Source organism: Anomaloglossus baeobatrachus, chromosome 4 (assembly GCF_048569485.1).
Source record: "Anomaloglossus baeobatrachus isolate aAnoBae1 chromosome 4, aAnoBae1.hap1, whole genome shotgun sequence".
Classification (NCBI taxonomy): Eukaryota; Metazoa; Chordata; class Amphibia; order Anura; family Aromobatidae; genus Anomaloglossus; species Anomaloglossus baeobatrachus.
The window spans coordinates 224,092,340-224,113,201 of NC_134356.1; the positions used below are offsets into that span (position 1 = coordinate 224,092,340).

General features: G+C 41.7%; 1 protein-coding gene across 3 annotated transcripts in view; it reads left to right on the top strand.

Moving 5' to 3' along the window:
- Positions 1-20,862, top strand: part of ANO4 (anoctamin 4) — a 481,162-nt gene that overhangs the window by 383,028 nt on the left and 77,272 nt on the right. For all 3 annotated transcript variants that reach the window (XM_075344688.1, XM_075344690.1, XM_075344689.1), the window contains 5 exons: positions 1,084-1,190; positions 15,116-15,171; positions 15,411-15,532; positions 17,611-17,745; positions 20,647-20,743. In XM_075344688.1, coding sequence (XP_075200803.1) covers positions 1,084-1,190; positions 15,116-15,171; positions 15,411-15,532; positions 17,611-17,745; positions 20,647-20,743 — 517 coding nt within the window. The remainder of the gene's footprint in view (positions 1-1,083; positions 1,191-15,115; positions 15,172-15,410; positions 15,533-17,610; positions 17,746-20,646; positions 20,744-20,862) is intronic.

A 20,862-nucleotide genomic window follows, 5' to 3' on the forward strand; every position in this document is an offset into this window, starting at 1 on the left:
GTCAAAAGAATATCAGGATCTCTGGAGATGGCTTTGTAACCTTGAGATTATTGATATTTTTCAACAATTTTGGTTCTCAAGTCCTCAGACAGTTCTCTTCTCCACTTTCTGTTCTCCATGATTAGTGTGGCACACAGACACAGAATGCAACAACTTCTCCACTTTTTATCTTGTTTCAGGTGTAATTTTCATATTGCCCACAACTGTTACTTACCACAAGTGAGTGAATGAGCGTCACATTCTTGAAACAAAGTTGTGTACCCACAATTTTGGAAAGCTGCCAACAATTTTGTCCTACCTATTTTTGGAGTTTTTTGTGAAATTATGTCCAATTTGCCTTTTTTTGTGTTGTTCCAAAAAACACAAAGGAAATAAATGTGTTTAACGTGTATATATATATATATATATATATATATATATATATATATATATACAGTTTACACTTTATGTTTACATTATTTCAGTTTAGGTTAGGTCTACGTCTGCCTAGTTTTGTAAATATTTGCATGGAATAAGGCCAAGGGATGTCGGGCTCTACTGCATGAACAGACTACATATCATAGTACATAACAAATGTAATATGATTTAGAGAGTGGATTTATAAGACATGAAAAAACAGCTAAATATATGATATTGGCAACATTTCTGCTTTCCTGAAAACTGTATGTGGAGATTTGTGTTTGAACTTCAAAGCCCCAAATTTATAAAGTGTTCCAGTTGCTAGACTGAATCAGCTAGTTTGAGCTTTGTAATGTTTTATACCGTGGAGCTATGCAAGGTACTTGGAATAATTGTTCATACTTTTTCACTTAAAATTGGAAATCCTTACATGTACTTTGGAGCAACTGAAGCAAAAAGTCAACTGCAAAGCTGCAGTAAATGGAAGAATTTAGGATAGCGTCTCTCACGCAGTGTTATATGATTTAAAAAATATAATAAAAATCAGCGTTTGCAGAGAATTGTTTATAGTCTTTCTTTAGCTTTTCAAAACGCTTTTCCTTGTAAAATATAAGCAAAAATATAAGTCGATGCTAAATGTTATAAGTTATAATAACTAAGATAATTTTTTTGCTATTTTTGTAGTTTTATAATAAACAACAAAGACACCTTTTTCAACAATGCCACAAGAAGCCGGATTGTACATCATATTTTACAAAGAGTTAAATATGAAGAGGGGAAAAATAAAATAGGTAAGTATACCGTAAGTAATCCTGAGCATCTTCTTTTAAAATGCTCACAATATGAGATTTTATGAGAGCTCCTTACAATGATAATGTAAAATGCAGTCCAGTTGTAGACTAAGTGTGGCCCTGGGAAAAATTAAAAAGTGAGGCCCCAATTGTGAGGGGTGTGTGGTGTCTTAAAAGTTGCGTGCACTTCTGTGCAACACCCTACAAATCTAATTCTGTAAGATACATCACAGCTCATCGTGAATTAGTTGAGCAGGTGTCATCGCACTCTGGCACGCCCCAGCTCTGCCCATTTTGGCCAAACTGTCTTAAACTAGAGTGGAAATATCAACAGTTGCTTGCTAAATTTTTGTGCAACTTCAAGTTGCAACTTTTTATAGTGTTTTACTCTAGATTTCTATCAAAACTTTGATATTTTGATGGCCTTAAGCCTGCTTTACACGAGACGATAGATTGTGTGATATGTCGTTGGAGTCACGGTTTTTGTGACGCACATCCGGCATACCGCACGACGTCGTCTCGTGTGACACCTCCAAGCGATGCAGTATCGCTCACAAATCGTGAGTCGTGTACTCGTCGCTAGGTTTCATATAATTGTTTAATTAAAATGGTGGCGGTAGTTCATCGTTTCCGTGGCATCACACGTTGCTCCGTTTGACACCACGGGAACGATGAACAACAGCTTTACCTGCCTCCGGCGGCATCCGACAGCTTAATGGAAGGAAGGAGGTGGGCGGGATGTTTACATCCCGCTCATCTCCGCCCCTCCGCTTCTATTGGCCGCCTGTCGTGTGACATTACTGTGACGCCGAACGTCCCGCCCACTCCAGGAAGTGGACGTTCGTCGCCCACAGCAAGGTCGTCCGGAAGGTAAGTACGGGTGACGGGGGTTAAACGAGTTTGTGTGCCATGGGCAACTAATATCCCGTGACGCAAAAGTGACGGGGCGGGTACGATCGATTGTGCTATCACACAATCTATCGTCTCATGTACAGCAGGCTTTAGTCTGTACTTCCAAAAGTTAATTTCAGACAACCACCAATTGTGTATATTCAAGTCGTTTAGGATTTATACAAGCAGTTGAAAAATGATGGAGACAGGACATTCATTAATATGATCGTTCTTTCCCTATACAATATAATGTTAACAGCAGCGAAACAATTTTTACGGATGCAGCGGCAGTGACCATTATAATCATGGCTTACCTTGGAAGGGCATGACTAAGCGGCTACCTAATCACCTCTAAAGCCTCTGGTGGTGATGTTAGGTTTGTGCTGTACGTAGCCACCAGGTGCAACTCCAATGCAGTCCCCAGATCTGCAGTAGCAGACCCAAACAGCAGTAGGCGAGAGGGAGGCAAAGCCACAGGCTGGAGTCTGGACTGCTAGTCGGAAAAACTGAGCCTCAGGCCCGGATTCAGGACTGACACCAAGCGAGACAGAGCTAAAGGCCAAAGTCAGGACTGACAGCCGGCGAGACGGAGTTGGAACCAAAGGCTGGAGTCTGGGTTACCAACAGGTGAGATGGAGTCAAAGCCACACGCGGGACAGATTCAGATAGAGATCCAGGTTCAGGCAGGACGGGTTCAGATTCAGGTAAAGACAGGACGACTGATATAGACTGGACAGGTTCTGGTGCAGACTAGAAGGATTTGGTTTCAGGCAAGTCAGCTTTGAGTACAGGCAGGTCAGGTTTGGGTTAAGTCGAATACAGGGTCACAGGGACCTAACAGGTACAATACACACTAAGTACTGACTGTAGTTGCTCAGGCACCTCCTTATGGGGGGAGGGTTCTTTAAATATGTAGTGCCTCTCAGCCATAGGCTGAGGACACTTCGACAGTATGCATGTGGCCCCTTTAAAAAGAGGGGAGCTCAGGACCCAGAGACCTGCAGAATATGGGAGCTTTGATCCAAAATAGGTCCCTAAGCAGGGGCTAGAAGAACACGTAGGCGGCTGCGGTAATGAGTATGTCAGTGTCCTTGCTGAGAGGAGGTAATGTGTCAATGCAGGGATGCCGAAGTTACACCAATCACCCGATGAATGTGCATTTGCTTATTCATTGGGTAATTGCTATCATATTTAGGCTGTGTGCACACATTGTGTTTTTATCTTGTTTTTTTTAACGGTTTTTATTGCAACTATGTCATAAACCTTGAAGAGAATCATAATACCAGCAAAATCAATGAGAATGCTGAAGTGTCATGCACACATTGCTTATTTGTGACTTTCTTTCAGCATTTTTTCAGCGTTGTTTCACCCTTTGACTTCATTGAAGTCATTCAAAAAGGTTAAAAAAATGCCTTGTATAAAAATATTTGTGGATTTAGTATGTACTTGCTGTGTTTTTGTAATGAATTTTGCTTTGACCTTTCTCAGAACAAGGCTCCATAGGTTATTTCCGGTCAGCTGCAGCCCGGAATTTCTCACGAGCAGTGATGTCAGTAATGCAGTGATGTCACTTGTGAATGAGGGAGTGTGGGGGGGGAGACTTTTTTTCCATATGTTTGTGTTTTTTTAAATCTATACTTACAGGGTTAGTAATGGGGGTGTCTGATAGATGCCTCCCCATTACTAACCCCTGAGCTTGATGTCAGTTGTCCATTCCCAGCTGACATCAACCCCACAAGTATTACCCCAGTTGAAAATGCACTAGGGCAATCAGGAAGAGCCAGGCAAAGTGCCAGAATTGGCGCATTTAATGCTTTTTTTTGGCTGGGAGGGACAAAATAATAATGGGCCTACCCACCCTGACAATACCAGCCTCCAGCTGTCTGCTTTACCTTGGCTAGTTATCAAAAATAGAGGGGACCCCATGGTATTTTTTTTTTTAATTATTTAAATACTGTGATTTTTAAAATCAGCTTGGGATCCCCTCTAATTTTGATAGCCATCCAAGGTAAAGGTAATAGCTGAGGGTTGCAGCCCGTAGCTGTTTGTTTTACCTGTGGAGTTTATGAAAAATAGGCGGGATACCACATCATTTTTTTAAAAAAATCTTTATTGTTCACTGCAGCGTACAGTCATCTTCCGCATGCAATAAAATTTGTTGATTTGCTGCACTGCAGCCTTTTAACAAACTTTATTAACATATGAACATTACTCAAACATCTAACTCAGTTATGGCCTTTTTTTTTTAAAGTCTGCATTTGAGTACGAGCCTTAGACACTCAGTGTCTGGGATGAACCTTGAACTTTCCCTATACATGAAAACTTGTGCGTATATTACATCTGCATCAGAGCCCTTAGAAGACAGTCAAGGACGCTTCACCCTTGAACATTGTTTCTCAAAATTAGCGTGACACGCTATTGTGTCACACGCTTTTTCAATACAGTCTTTCTCACTGCATTCTCCACTATGCTAACCCTAGTGGCAAGACTTTTGCTCAGCTACCTTCGAGCACGTCTAGCTGAGACTCTCCACCTGGCTATTGGGAGACGTGGGCTGATTCTGCAGCAGAGTTCTGCTTCCCTGGCCAATCCCCTTGCCAGCAGGTGCCCTATTAGAGCCCCTTGCTCCACTCTGGTGTCTAACCTTTTAATTAGTTAGTTTTTGTTTGCTTGCAAGCTATGTTTGGTTCTGTCTGTCCTCCCATTCTGTATTACATCTTGTCTTGTTATCCTGTTGGACTCTGAATGTCTGGTTAGTTCATTTTTGTCTCCACTTCATCCTGCTTGTTTTCGTCCTGGCTTACCTCCTGTTTGTTCCTGACCTCTCCTCTCTAGTACTCGTCTGTTTCCTATACCTGTGCTGTTTGTCCTGTTCCCAGTCTGCCCGTCTCTCTGGGATCTGCTTTATGTCTCCTGCACCTTGACTCTCCGGTCAGCAGCTGCAGGCACAGGGACTGCCCTGGAGTTGCGCCTGATAACTACTTGCAGCTCAAGCCTAACCTCACCACCAGAGACTCTAGTGAAGATCAGATAGTCACTTGGTTACATCCCTCCACACAGGGTAATACCGGGGTCCATGGTACAGTGGCTCCACCACATTCTGATGGCCATTACAATTAGAGGATCTCTTTTAAGAACCTTAGACCATATTTTCTAAATCCTTTTACTTTTACGATGCAGGAAACATATGAACCTATAAGTAACTTTTAAAAAAATTGCTGACACTTGATGACTTTGGAAACCTTTGAAATAGAAAAAAAGCTATTTTATTGGTTACACCGAAATAAAAACTGTGCGCTAAATTTCAGGCTGAAATCTCCATTCTTGCATCCATTTTAAGCCCCTATGATATTCAGTTTGCAACCTGCTCCTAGTTTTCTTGTGGATGAGGTCTGTGTCCAGGATGCTGCTGACTTCACTAGCTCTTAAGAACTAGGACCTTATCTCTTTATAGTCCTTCTATGGCCTACTGGACCAAATTTCCTACCAAAATTCACCTTTTATCTACTTGCTACAGATTTGGTATTTGATAATGTTTTAATATAATCAAGAGTAGAATCTGTCACCAATATTTAGCCCTCTTCTCAAATCCAATGCTCCTGTGAGTGCAAAAAACAAAAGTATTAATTCATTGAAAAACTGGATCAAGTAAAATATCTCCAATGTCAAGCTCATTTTAGTGTTCAGATTTTTACAACCAAATGCATAATATCTTTCAGGGAACCCTAGAGATTGAGACCCTTTAAAATCACATTTGAATTGTTCTCCAAGCCACATTCTAAACTATAAAATGTATTATGTGCGCATTCTTGAGTCATATAGTACAATCTACTATGTTCATCCTGGCTAGATCCCCTAGTCCTCTCTCTAAATAATAAAAAAAAATTGCTTTCATTTACCATGATTCACTTTTGTATTGTGCTCCTGTTTGATTTAATTTTTTACAAATTGAAGGCATTCCATAGCTGTAAATTTTATTACCCAGCTCTGTTTTATGATATTATATTATAGCACTTGTAAAAAAATATATAAATATGCATGACATAAAAGAAACAGATTAGAAAATCTAATTTTTATAAATGCAACTGTGTGGGAACCGAATCTTTTCTACAAAGAAATTACAGCTAAAGTGGTTATTGCAAGGATTATAGAAAGCAGAATTTGAGTGCATTAATATGCAGAGTCGAAAATTACATTACTGACTCCCAGGTCCCAAGAGAGGAATCCTCCTTGACAGTAATGTAAGCGTCGGGTATCCTGAATGATTATCATCACATACCTAAGGAAAGACTTTACCGTTTGACTTGCATTTTCTTGATCCTTTATAGCTAAACAGATATTTACCTCCTTGAATACCATGTATCCATAATTGTGATATTTACATACAATATGAATGAACATATGCTGTTGTTTTTTTCAAGTTAAACCCAGCTATATTATCTTCCTGTTTATAGGGCAGTGTAGTCCAGTCAAAGTACCCAAGTCCATCGCTGAAGATTAGAGTTGAGCGCGGTTCGCAGCTCGAGTGATTTTGGGGGCTGTTCTAGATCGAACTAGAACTCGAGTTTTTTGCTAAAGCTCGATAGTTCTAGATACGTTCGAGAATGGTTCTAGCAGCAAAAAGCAGGGCTTTTTACAGCTAAAGTGTGCAGGAGCCATCGCTGGCAGCGTGCCAGAAGCTGGTAACCAAGATAAACATCGGGTATCCAAGCAAAGCGCTTTGGTTAGTAACCCGATGTTTATCCTAGTTACGTGCAGGAAGCCCACACTTCCCCGCTCAGCTCACTCCGCCTCCTCCTGCACGCGGCATGTACACACACACACACACACACACCTGTCCCCAGCCAAGCAGTCCACGACACTGACGTCCTCAGCACCACCCACTTCGCACTCCGCCGCCAGCACACATGGCTCCGCCCCCCTTCACTCTGCACACATGGTCCCGCTCGGCTTACCTGCGGTGATGAAGTCCCGACCTCACTGTCCTCCATGGCCGCCGCTTGTCACATCACCTTCTCTCGCTTCCGACCCGGGACTGACTAGCGGTGACGTCACGGGCCGCTCGCGATACTTGGCTGTGAAGGTGGCGGTCATTGAACTCAGTGACAGGTGCTGTCAGCAGTGCAGGAGATCAGCGCAGGTAATGTACCTCGCTGACAGCAGCACTTGTCATCCCCTGCAGTGACCTGGGCTGACCCATTGATGTTAGCTCAGGTCACTGCACTGCTCTCCCAGCCAATGGGGAACATCCTGCTCTTCATTGACTGGGACAGTGTGGATCGTCATGGCAACCCCTTGGATTACACCAGACCTGTATTTGTTTTTCTTTCTAATAAATTGGTTAAAGAGGGATGTATTGGGGAGTGTTTTTTCAAATAAAAATGTGTTTGTCGTCTATTTTTTTTTTATTACTGACTACTGACTGACTGGGTATCTAATAGACGCCATGACATCACAAACTGCTGGGCTTGATCTCAGGTGACTTTACAGCTAGTATCAACCCGATTTATTACCCCGTTTTCCACTGCAACAGGGCACGGGATGAGCTGGGGTGAAGCGCCAGGATTGGCGCATCTAGTGGATGCGCCACGTCTGGGGTGCCTGCGGCCTGCTATTTTTAGGCTGTGAAGGCCCAATAACTATGGACCTTCCCACCCTGAGAATACCAGACCACAGCTGTCCGCTTTACCTTGGCTGGTGATCCAATTTGGGGGGGACCCTACTTTTTTTGTGTAATTATTAATATTTATAAAATAATTATAAAAAAAGAGCCGGGGGGGACCTGCACATTGGCTGAAGACTGCAATTCGCAGCAGTGGGGCCCAGAAAGCTCAGGCCAACCTGTGCTGCGGATTCCAATCTCCAGCTGCCTAGTTGTACCTGGCTGGACACAAAAATGGGGTGAAGCCTACGTCATTTGTTTTCTAATTATTTCATGAAATTCATGAAATAATAAAAAAAGGGCTTCCCTTTATTTTTGGTTCCCAGCCGGGTACAAATAGGCAACTGGGGGTTGGGGGCAGCCGTACCTGCCTGCTGTACCTGGCTAGCATACAAAAATATGGCGAAGCCCACATAATTTTTTCAGGGGGCAAAAAACTCCTGCATACAGTCCTGGATGGAGTATGCTGAGCCTTGTAGTTCTGCAGCTGCTGTCTGTCTGTATGGAGAAGAGCAGACAGCAGCTGCAGAACTACAAGGCTCAGCATACTCCATCCAGGACTGTATGCAGAAGTTTTTTGCCCACCAAAAAAATGACGTGGGCTTTGCCATATTTTTGTATGCTAGCCAGGTACAGCAGGCAGCCACGGGCTGCCTCCAACCCCCAGTTGCCTATTTGTACCCGGCTGGGAACCAAAAATATAGGGAAGCCCGTTTTTTTTAATTATTTCACTTATTTCATGAAATAATTAAAAAACAAATGATGTGGGCTTCGCCCCATTTTTGTGTCCAGCCTGGTACAACTAGGCAGCTGGGGATTGGAATCCGCAGCACAGGTTAGCCCGAGGTTTCTGGGCGCCTCTGCTGCGAATTGCAGTCCGCAGCCGCCCCAGAAAATGGCGCTTTCATAGAAGCGCCATCATCTGGCGCTGTATCCAACTCTTTCAACAGCCCTGAAGCCGGGTGGCTTGCTGGGTAATAATGAGTTAATACTAGCTTTGTTTTACTAGCTAGTATTAAGCCAGAGATTCTTAATGTCAGGCACGTTTGACCTGGCCATTAAGAATCCCAATAAAGGGTTAAAAAAAAGACACCACACAGAGAAAAAATACTTTAATAGAAATAAATACACAGACACATTAAAGACTCCATCTTTATTACCCCTGTCAGCCCTCCACGATCCATGGTCTTCTGTCTTTCTCATTCAACAAATGCAGCTCTGCTCCATCACTGCTGCATGGGGTTAGACGCTGCTTCCTGTGCAGAAATCACTCCGTGAAGGCTGCACGGGAAGCAGCGTGCAGCCTTCACTCCGTGAGTGATCAGTGCTGCTGGCTGTTAGCGGTAACAGCGGTAATGCTGACAGACGCGTTACCATAGCAACGGTGCTCCGATCATGTAATTCCCGGAGCCGCGGTTAGCGGTGACGTCACCGCTAACTGCGTTGCTATGGCAACGGTGATCTCCGTTAATGACTGGCTGTGTCAGCCGTTCCCTAACGGAACGGGGAGTCGACCGTGTGCTAGAGCATGTCGCCGGTACACGGCGATACACAAATGTGCACCGTGTACCGGAGAGTGCAATGACAGGTCCTACATGACGCGTCATAGTCATGTGACCAGTCTGTAGCCAATGAGATAACAGGCACGTGACTGGTCACATGGCTATTTTGACGTCACGATAGGTCCTGCATCACTGCTGGCAGTGCTGGTCACCGGGAGGATTCAGCGATCATCGGATGGAATAGCGGCAGGAGACAGAGTGCAGGAGGGATCGCGGGGACCGGTAAGTGTTATGGCAATGTTTATTAACTGTATGTGTACATTTATAATGCGTTTTTATGTGTTTGTGATTGCCTCCCATTATTTCCTATTGGTTCGAGTTCGGTTTGTCGAACGTTCGCCGAACTGAACTCGAACGAGACCTCTGTTCGACGAACCAAACTCGAGCCGAACCACGGCCGGTTCGCTCATCTCTACTGAAGATGCCTAAAAAGGGCAGTGATTCGGAAATTTATGTGGGTGGATAAGAAGCCGAGAGTACCATTGAACTCTCTATTTTTACCTTTTGATATGGGGGGGTTGGGAGGTCCTGAATCTCAGCATATCATAATGCAGCTATGCAAATTTTTGGCAAGGAGACTGTGATCATAGGTGGTTTCCAATCGAATCTTTTCTTTCTTTGCATTCCACCCCTAACAAATTTTTGGTATCCCTTCTTTTGGAACAAAAGTCTTCTAAGCCCTCTTTAGTTACCTTAGCTACTATTGAGGCCTTTAACCTGTGGTTGTGTTGGGGGAACTCAGTTATATCGAGTCTTTTTAAAAAGTTATCGATGAGATCCTTAGAATTATATATTCCTGATTTAAATTTACCTTGTTGAGAAAGTAAAGGTAAGGTTGTTATAGCAGATCTTTACTCCGGGAATAATATGTATCCATTCACAGAGCTGCCTAAATCTCTTGAGATCCCTTGTCAGTCTTTTTTATCAATTTCTTCAGATGCGCCACCTTCTGATACACAGTCAGATTTGTTCTATGGGGATCATGGATCCATTGTTATTCAATTATTTGCACTCTAAGCTTGCTAAGGTGAAAGGTTTGGCTACGCTTTATAATTATTTTAATCATCCCTTGGAAGATGGCTATTTGCCCTATATGATTAAATGGGAGAAAGAATTTTTCTGCTCCCTCACCTACAGTATGCCATGATGCTGCAAAAAGGATCCAAATCTCATCATCCTATTTAGGTCATCTGGAACAGGTAAAAAAAAGTACACATGAGATGGTATATGACCCCGGTTAAACGATCTAGGTACATTCCCAACTATCTTTCTCTTTGTTGGAAAGGTTATGCCCAAGATGGCTCTATGGGCCATTTGTGGTGGTCATGCCCTAAGGTCACAGCTTTTTGGCAGGAAGTTTTCGGGCTTATTTCTGAAGTTACGAAGATTAAATTGCTCCTTCGGCTCCCCTTGCGGTCCTACATATAGGGGTGGGGGAGCTCCGGGATTCCACATTCGGGTCTATTTCTCATGCACTGATTGCAGCCAGACCGTGCCTGGTAGCAAAATGAAAATTCCAAGATGTTCCCTCTCTGTCTGAATTAATTATATGAACACTCATTACATGTATGAAAACCATTCAGCCTCTACCTTAGGAAAAACCATTAGACTTTAACAACAATGGGAACCTTGGGTGACATCTCATTTTTGACTATCCCTTGTTTGCAACTGAGTGGGATAGTCTCTCCCCCCCCCCTTTTTTTTCTTTTTCTTTCTTTTATGTGTTGTTGTTATTTGTTTGGTGGGTTGTTTGTTATCTGAACTTATTATTATTACTGTTATGTACATATGTAAAATTTAATTAAAATTTTTGTGAAAAAAATGGGCCATGAACATTAGAGCTAGACCATTAACAAATGGAAAATGTTGACCTTTTTTTTACATCGTGTAGATACCTAGTGAGTGCACATGCCACTAAATTTAGGAAGAGATGTCACCAGGAAAAAGGCAAGAATAGAGCCAATTTAAGGCTCTGGACAATGTATTGCGAGTTACTCTTGGATCCAGGCTTTCATTACTTTGGCATGTTTAACTTACGGTACCTAAACATTGTTGTAGACTAAGTATAACAGGAGGAGATAGCAGTATACCAAAAATATAGATCCACAGTAATCAAACAAAATTAGCTGGACCAGAATAGGATATGAAAGAAAGACAAGCTTAAAATATAACTTTTACTGTGTATGCGGATAAAAAGTGAATAGTAGCTCACCAATTTAAAACCAGGGTAGCAAAGATCCAACCATGTGGACCAACAATGGGATGAAACAATATAGGCCCAAATACGGACTGCCTCAGTAGGTGTACAGCAGTGGGAGATAAATCACACAGTACATATATAATAATAGCCCTAACTGAGGCACAAAAGCACACAGTATAATAAATTTGTTTCACAACCCCATTCAGGGGAGAGTACAAACTTGTGTGTCACAGGCAGACACTCCGGTAACCACGTTTTTGAAACGTTGGGAGTGGGTTTTATAACTACATGCCATATATGGGTTTAGGTCTCTAAGGGATTTCGATGTGCTGATGTACAGCCCCCTGCATGAACCTATAACCTGCACCAATGCCCGTGTATGATCTTCGGACCTGGTAAGACCGTTCCCACTTTGTGTGGGGTTTATTATTTGTTACGGTTCCCATGGTTACCGGAGGGTCTGCCTGTGACACACAAGTTTGTACTCTCCCCTGAATGGGGTTGTGAAACGAATTTATTATACTGTGTGCTTTTGTGCCTCAGTTAGGGCTATTATTATATATGTACTGTGTGATTTATCTCCCACTGCTGTACACCTACTGAGGCAGTCCGTATTTGGGCCTATATTGTTTCAGCCCATTGTTGGTCCACATGGTTGGATCTTTGCTACCCTGGTTTTAAATTGGTGAGCTACTATTCACCTTTTATCCGCATACACAGTAAAAGTTATATTTTAAGCTTGTCTTTCTTTCATATCCTATTCTGGTCCAGACTAAGTATAACCCTTCATCTCAATGTGTTCCATATCGGCAAAGGCTTCTTTCAACAAGATGATGCTGCCTGACACACTGCAAAAATAGTTCAGGGATGTTTTCAGGAACGTGACAAACTTAATTGAGTTGGCTGCTGACATACATGAGCAATGTAATCCTAATCATGTTGTTATGATCGATGCCAGGCTCAGACACCGCTGAGCCATTGCATGTATCTGTCACCTAGGTTAGAGGTCATGGGAAGGGCTTATTCCAATCTGCCTCGCCTCGGTGATCAGGCCACTATATCTTTGTGCTCCTGTTACTGGAACACCACCACTAGTAGTTCCTGCTCTGCAGCACGTGAGTCTGGCTCCCGAGAATGTTCCCTGATCCGTCCTACCTTATAGCTGCTGTCCTGATCTGAGCCCTCCCTGTACCATCTATCTGTTCAGCTCTCCTGACTTTCCAGTCCTGTCCTGTGTCTCTCCTATTCCTGCATCTCCCTGTACCGTCTGTCTGCTCAGCTCCTCCTAACTTCATGGTACCGTCCCATGACTTTCCCGTCCCTTTTTAGCTCTAATCTCCTGGCCTCTAACCTTGCTTTGTTGTACTTGACTTTGGCTCCGCTTCTCCCTTCTGACATTGGCGTTACTTCTTAATTCCTGACCTCTGGCTAGCACCTAACCATGATTTGCTTCTCTCCTGGTTTTGACTTGACATCTTGGTACTGACTCGGCCTGCTGACTATTCTATTGTTTTTGCGCCCTCTAGTGGGTAGTCTGCTAACTGCATCTAGAAACAGCTTCGTCAATGTTTCTCAGTGCCCCCACTAGTACAGCATGACACATGTGGTTTCTTTTTCTGTAAAATTGTAAACCTGGTGTCATGGCTTTATGTTGATGACATAAATTGGAAAGTTGAAAAAAGAAGCTTAAGTATCAATGATGTCCTATTTTTTGGCTATGTTAGTAAAATATCATCTGTGCATACAGTATGGATAACCTAACTATAAGAGAGGTCATCATTAGCAGATTGATGGGAGTTAGCCCCACCAATCAGCTGGGGTTGTTTGCTCCAGTATGGGCTAAATATAAACACTTTGAACACAATAGCTCTATTCAAAGTGCCAGCTTCTATCCAAAAGAGCTGGAGCTGTGCTGCAATACCTGGCAACATCCAGCAGCGGTGGCTACATTTTGAAAGTAGACTGCAATTCAGTGAAGAATAGATAACTACTCATCATCTTTCCAATTGATAGATGATAACTTATTAATCAGAGGGTGTCTGACCTCTGCAACTCATAGTGATCAGTAGACCGGGGCACTTTTATTCCCGTTAGAATGCAATGGCAGTGGACACGTTTGATTTGACTGCTTACCTATCGGGTTTCCAAGCACTGCCTACGACTTTTTCCAGCAGCCCATAGAGAAAAAATGTAGTGGTGGTCAGGCGTGTGCGGTTCACTTTCACTCCAATGGGGATAAAAATTCCTTCTTCCGAAGGTGGGTGGGATTCCAGCAGTCATATACCAATGATCAATAAGTTACATGTTATCTGTGGCTAGGTGGATCATGAACTTGTTTTCACCTTATATTTGACCTGACCTGTACAGAAGACCTTTAACAAGTTATAGTACGTTAAACTGGCTACATCATGGAATGGAATAATGACTGCAGAACTGAATAAAATGTCATTCATTTTTTTAATTTTTACTCTACACTACAGAGATATTACCTTGTAAAGTTTAGGTTATAAATTATATTACAGTTCAATTGGGCACTACTCTAAATTTGTCAACCTCATGCAGTGGTAGAATTACACACCTCCAGAGACAATCATCTCACGGTGGTTTCTTTTTAACACCTCCCTCCACACTGACTGCAGTAGGATGAGATCTGGAAGTGTTTATAATGATACATAACTAAGCTCTGCTGTTTCTCTACACAGTAGCTGAGATCAGTGAGAATGGCATATTTGTTTTTCCCCTGCATGATGCTGTTTCCATGTTATTTGTTAACCACATGCAGGAGAAGAAATCCCAGAGACATATTTTTAGTATTGCTCAGTTGAACTATAACATACAGTAAATTCTAACATAATCTTTACAAATGAATATCTCTGCAACAGCGTATATATTACAAAACAAGTTTGTAACCACTATTCCATCATATGGCCAGTTTAACATGTTATAACTAGTGAAAGATCCTCTCTGAAAAGTGCCTACAATTAAAAGTTTATCACTTTTTGCTGGGTCTTTTACTTCTTCTTATGGGAGAGAGGTGACTTTCCCAGTTTTGTGATCTCATTTCAGCAAATGTTTCATTTGTCCTTCTGCACCGCACAAGTGATTATAATGGTCTCTTCTTTCATGCATCTTGATTTTATAATGATAGTTAAGCTGTTGAGCTTGATAAAGTAGTGTTGATGCAGCATGATTTGTGGTCAGGACAATCAATAAGTATTTCTGTTTGACTAAACAGATCTTGCCGACCTAGGATTTCGGTTAAGAAATCATGAGCCATTCGATTTAGTTATTTAGAATTTATTATACTGAAATTAACTTTGAAATCACATGGCAAAGACTAAATTGTGGAAACTAAACTCAGAACCACACTTCAGCTTCTCAACTGATGGCATCATTTACCCACTGGCCAATGTCCAATACGCAAGTATGGTGTATAGACATAGTTGTGGAGGGCTCTAAAATGTCACATACTATCTAGCAGGCTACGGGGCCATGCTGCACCTTCATATGGCTCTGGTCTTATACTGAAGAGTTTTCAAAAAGGTAACAAACTAGTTCTTCATTGCAAAATTGCATTTTCTACTAAAATTTCATTTTTTTCTTTTCTCAGGTCTGAATCGCTTACTTTCTAATTGCACTTATGAAGCTGCATTCCCCCTACACGAGGTATAATCTTACTATAACATGTCATGACAAAATAATATGGTTATCCTGCAATATAAATTAAATTAATTAAATTGTGAGATTTTTGGTAATATTAAATGACCATATACTCTATGTATAATGCATTTATACTGTTTTCATATACAATGAGGATACCATACTGGATAGGACCAGCTTTCATTGTACACAGCTCTCACTATTACATTCTTGTAACTTGTGTTTTTGTCACATTTGTATTACAGGGAGGTTACAGAAGCAAAAATTCAATAAAGACCCACGGAGCAGAAAATCACAGACATCTCCTTTTTGAGTGCTGGGCTTCCTGGGGGGTATGGTACAAATACCAGCCTCTGGATCTTGTACGGTAAATCTAAGTGTCTTATTCTATGGCAGCTGGTGTTTATATCCATTTTTCTTTACTTTTCACTTTAATTGTGATGTTACCTGACAAGCTATTCTGTCACTCTGGTTTTAAGCTGTTATGTGTCTGGAGCATATAAATTTCTCAGTGACTACCTGCCAGAGTGAAGAAATAATGAGGCAAATAAAAACAATCGAAGAGTAAAGTTGTAAAACTTAACTGGAGATTTTAGCAGAAACCTTTAGTGAAGTAGCATATTTGTATCAACTGTCTACTCTACATGCGAAAAACCAACGACAGCAGTCAAAAAAATTAGCAGGTTATCTGTCATTAAAGATTAGGATGAGCAGACCGCAATAGTGCTGCTCAGAGGCACAATTGACTAAAAGCCTTCTTTATGAGCTTTACATCAATGCGTGGCCACTATGCTGTGTAGTGGACCATCTCTTTAATTGGTGTCTTCTATAGAAATAGAAGGCTCTATCCACTATCCTGATTGATAAGTGCCCCTTGTCTTTGCTGCTGCAGAATCTCTGCCCACCAAGCCTGATTGACAGCTGTCACACAAAGTTTGGCATGAACTTTGCCAACTGTCATGGCGGTGATGACTCTGTTCACACTGCAAATTCTAGCATTCTGCCTGTTGGTTTGTCTGGTGTCTCTGATCAACACAGGCAGACAGGGGCGTCTACCTACTGTGTACTCAGTCATAATCAGGCTCGCAAGAGTTAATCCTCTGCAAACCTGCTTGTTAAGGTACTGTCACACATAACGAGATCGCTAGCGAGATCGCAGCTGAGTCACCGTTTGGTGACGCAGTAGCGATCCCATTAGCGATCTCACTATGTGTGACACTTACCAGCGATCAGGCCCCTGCTGTGTGATCGCTAATCGTTGCAGAATGGTCCAGGCCATTTTCTTCAAAGTCGATGTCCTGCTGGGCAGGACACATCGCTGTGTTTGACAATGTGTGACAGGATCACAGTGACTGCTGAGATCGTTATACAGGTCGCTACTGCGACCTGTATTGTTCCTGCATCGTTGGTAAGGTCTGACTGTGTGACATCTCACCTGCGACCTCCCAGCGACTTACCTGCGATCCCTATCAGGTCGCATCGTTTTCGGGATCGTTGTGTGTGACTGGGCCTTTAGTCTCCTTTAATCACATGTTGTGAGGAAGCGAATCACCTCTGCTTATCTCATACTTAAGCTGGATGAAATTGTCTTCCCATGCCAGCTATATGGTGTTGGTCTGTGTGTTTTGCCTGGAGTGGTTGTGGAGTTTACTCGTCATCTTGTTGTTTCCTCTTTGCTCGTGTTTTCCTCTAGGCCTGTTTCACACATCCGGCATTTCGCCGGGTTGCCAGATCAGGTAGACTCCAGTACAGTGTAATACAGTACAATGGCATTACGGCAACCTCCGGTCACATGCTGTCATTTGACCGGAGCATGTGACCGGAGCTTGCCGCGATGCCATTGTACAGTATTTACACTGTACTGGAGTGTGCCGGATCCGGCAATCCGGTAAAATACTGGATGTGTGAAATGGGCCTTATTGTCTTATACCTCTGTGAGTGCCTGCTGTGTGGCACAGTTTTTGTTTTCCCTGTCTGTCTATATTTGTGGGTTTAACCTCACTTCTGTTTCGGTCCTGATAACGTCTGGAGGCAATTGGTGACTCAGGATTTTATTTAGGGGTATTAAACTTACAGGAGGCTTAATACAAATACATTTCACAATTTTCACATTTATATTTGTAAAATATTTAGAATACCATGTATCATTTCCTTTGCACTTCACAAATACTTACTACTTTGTTTTGTTATATTACATAAAATCCTAATAAAATAAATTTAAAATTATGGCTGTAATATGAAAAAATGTGTAAACGTTCATGGGGTATGAATACATTTTCAAGGCACTATATTTCTAGGTATTTTTCTTTTAGTGTTATTGTTAAATAACCAGGAGACAGACTTGCAGGGGGTCTTGTGGGGTTTTTTTAGATTGTGTTTCTTTTAAGGAATTCTAATGTATTATAAGAAATTAAACCTTTGTTTCTTATATTGGTTTTCTTCCAGGAGGTATTTTGGAGAGAAGATTGGTCTGTATTTTGCATGGCTGGGTTGGTATACTGGAATGCTATTCCCAGCGGCATTCATTGGACTATTTGTATTCTTATATGGAATGTTTACATTGGATAGCTGCCAAGTCAGGTAATTCTTTTTAGATAACATCTGAAAGATTAATTTCTTAGTATTTTAAGAACAAAGATTGATTTTACATTGAGTCTACTCAAACACTGAGGCTATATCTTCATGTGGGTTATTTTGGCATTATAGGTTTCCTGCCCATGGTGCTTTTCTGTCTCATCTCATGGGGCACTACGCCTCTCACTATTATTGGAGTACTCTCTCTTTAACCCTTTCATGATGCAGACATTTTCTGTTTTTGCTCTTTCGTTTTTTTCCTCCCCTTCATCCAAGAGCCACAACTTTTTTGTTTTTCCGTCAATATGTGGGATTGTTTTTTGCAGGACGAGTTGTACTTTTAAATGACACCATTCATTCTGCCACATAGTGTACTGGAAAATGGGGAAAAAAAATCGAAGTGCAGTGAAATAGCAAAAAAAGTTCAATTTTCCACAATGTTTTTGGGGCGTTTATTTACCATGTTGACTATATGGTAAAAGTGACCTAGCAGTATCATTCCCTAAATCAGTATGAGTTTGTTGATACCAGACATATATAGGTTTTTTTATTTAAGTATTGAAAAAAAATTCTAAATTTTGTAAAAAAAAAGTGCCTTTAGAGCCATTACGAAGACCCGTAAAGTTCTCATTTGTTGGGATCTGGGGCTGGGGCTGTATGATGACTAATGTTTACACATTTAATGATACCATTTTTGGGTAGATGTGATGGTTTGATCACATTTAATGTATTTTAACATAATGTTGCGGCAACCGAAAAACATTATTCTGGCATTTTTTATTTTTATTCTCATTACGCCCTTTACTGATCAGATTAATTGATTTTATATTTAGATAGATCAGGCATTTCTGAACTTGGTGATACCAAATAAGTGTTTATTGTTACTTTTTTAAATTATTTTATTTTCAATGTGTCAAAAGGGAGGTGATTTGAACTTTTGTGATTTGTTTCATATTTTTTAAATCTTTAAATCTTTTTTTTCCCACTTTTTACTGCATTTATTAGTCTCCTTAGAGGACTTGAAGCTGGCATCATCCGATCGCTTGTGCTATACAGAGCGGTGCATCAGTACTACTCTGTACAGCTTAAATACTGACTTCCTATGAACGCTGGCTAATGATGAATAGTGTGTGCAATGCAAGTCAATCGGGAAAAACTCACAATGTAATGAGTAAACCGAATGCCGTACTTACCAGTAGAGAATAGTACATCATTCGGGTTACTTGTTACTTTGCGAGTGTTTCACCATTGACTTGCATGCACACACTAACCGGAATGCATACGCGAGTATTAGACAGTACTCATTACGATTATCACGAATCCGAGTATTTCAAAACTCGCTCATCATTAATGCTGGCACGTTGCCGGCGTCCACAGGAAGTTTGTTATCACAGTCACAGGGGTCATCAGCTGACCCCCACGGTCATGACAGCCCATTGACACCCCGCGATCACGTCACGGGGTGCCAATGGGGGCGGGGAATGACAGGCCAGCGCGCATTAAATACTGCTGTCAGAGGTTGATAGCGGGATTAAACTGATTAACAGCTGCAGATGGATCTCCAAATGACCCACACCTATTAGAGGCACATGTCCACTGATCAGATTAGCGGACATGTGCAGGAAAATATGCTGGCTCAACGTGTGAGCCTTCATCAAAGTCAGGGAGCAAACATAGGACATAGTGGTACATCCTAAGTCGATAAGAGGTTAATGGAGACAATATAACTGGCTCTTCTCACTTTCAACACCACGCACACAAATAAAATTAAAAAAAAATAAAAAAAAATTAAAAAAATGTATTCTACTCTGTGGGCTCTCTTACATTATATAAGGTATATAAATTACGGCATTTTTGGGTAGTGGTGCGCAAGTAGGATCCCGTCCCATGGAACAGTAAAGTAGAAATTGGCACTCAAATCAGGTGTAAAAGTAGAATTTATTGGGGGTAATCCAAACCAAACAAAATAGGCGTTTCTGTCCAAATAGTGAGCCTTCGTCAGTGTGTTAAAGGTAAGGGCACAAATACATCAGCCGCACTGCCGGATCCGGCATAAGGGCAGTACAGTACAATACAGGTCACAGACAGTGCTGCAAGCCCCGGTCACATGCTGTCACATGCTCCGGTCACATGACCGCATGTGCCTGGAGCTTGCCAGTGAACTGTATTGTACTGTACTGCCCTTGTGCCGTATCTGTGAGTGCGGCAGGAAAACGCTGATGTGAAACCAGCGTAAGGTCTACAACTGCCCCAGGGAGAGTGAGCGCTGTCATCTGCATTCTTCAACGCTCTCTCCCTGGGGCAATTCTAAACCTTACCTTTCGCACACTGATGAAGGTCTATTAATTGGACCAAAACGTTTGTGTTTGTTTGATTTACCCACAATATATTTTACTTTTACACCTGATTTGAGTGCCAAGTTCAACTTTACTATTACATTATGTGTCCATTTAAATATGAACATTTTGGTTCAAGGTCCTCTTTGAGTTATACTACATGTTCAATGTTGGTGATCTTATAAAACACTTGTTTTATCTCAGGGTTTAGAAGTAATAAAGACATAAATGACCCGTGAACCTGTTACAAGGGATCCTTTAGTATGCTCTATTTACCAGCTGGGCAGTCACAATCTCCATTCTTTTCTCTTTACCTTCTAGAAGTAGAAGAATGTCTTTCAGAATCACAGTGTTTTTCTTTTTACATTACTTCACGCTGAATGAGGAGATGTAGGACAATCATTTTACACCAATTAGCTCATTTGACTTTATACTGCGGGGATCACTTTGACATTGCTGTGCAGCGCGACCTCAAATACTTACAGGCCGAGCATTTTAAGGCCATAATTGCTTCAGTCTAATGGGAGAAATACATCTCGGCCAATCTGTGTCTCACTCTTGTGTTTTATAGCAAAGAAATCTGCCAAGCCGCAAATGTAACCATGTGTCCACTGTGTGATAAATACTGCCCCTATATGAGGTTATCAGACAGCTGCGTCTATGCCAAGGTAATCCCATACCCTCTGTGAGAATAGCAATGCTGTTTGCCTGAAATCGAATCTGATTTCTAATCTTGTGAAGTAGACATAAATCAATAATGTCATAGCAACAAGAAGCTAAAATAAAT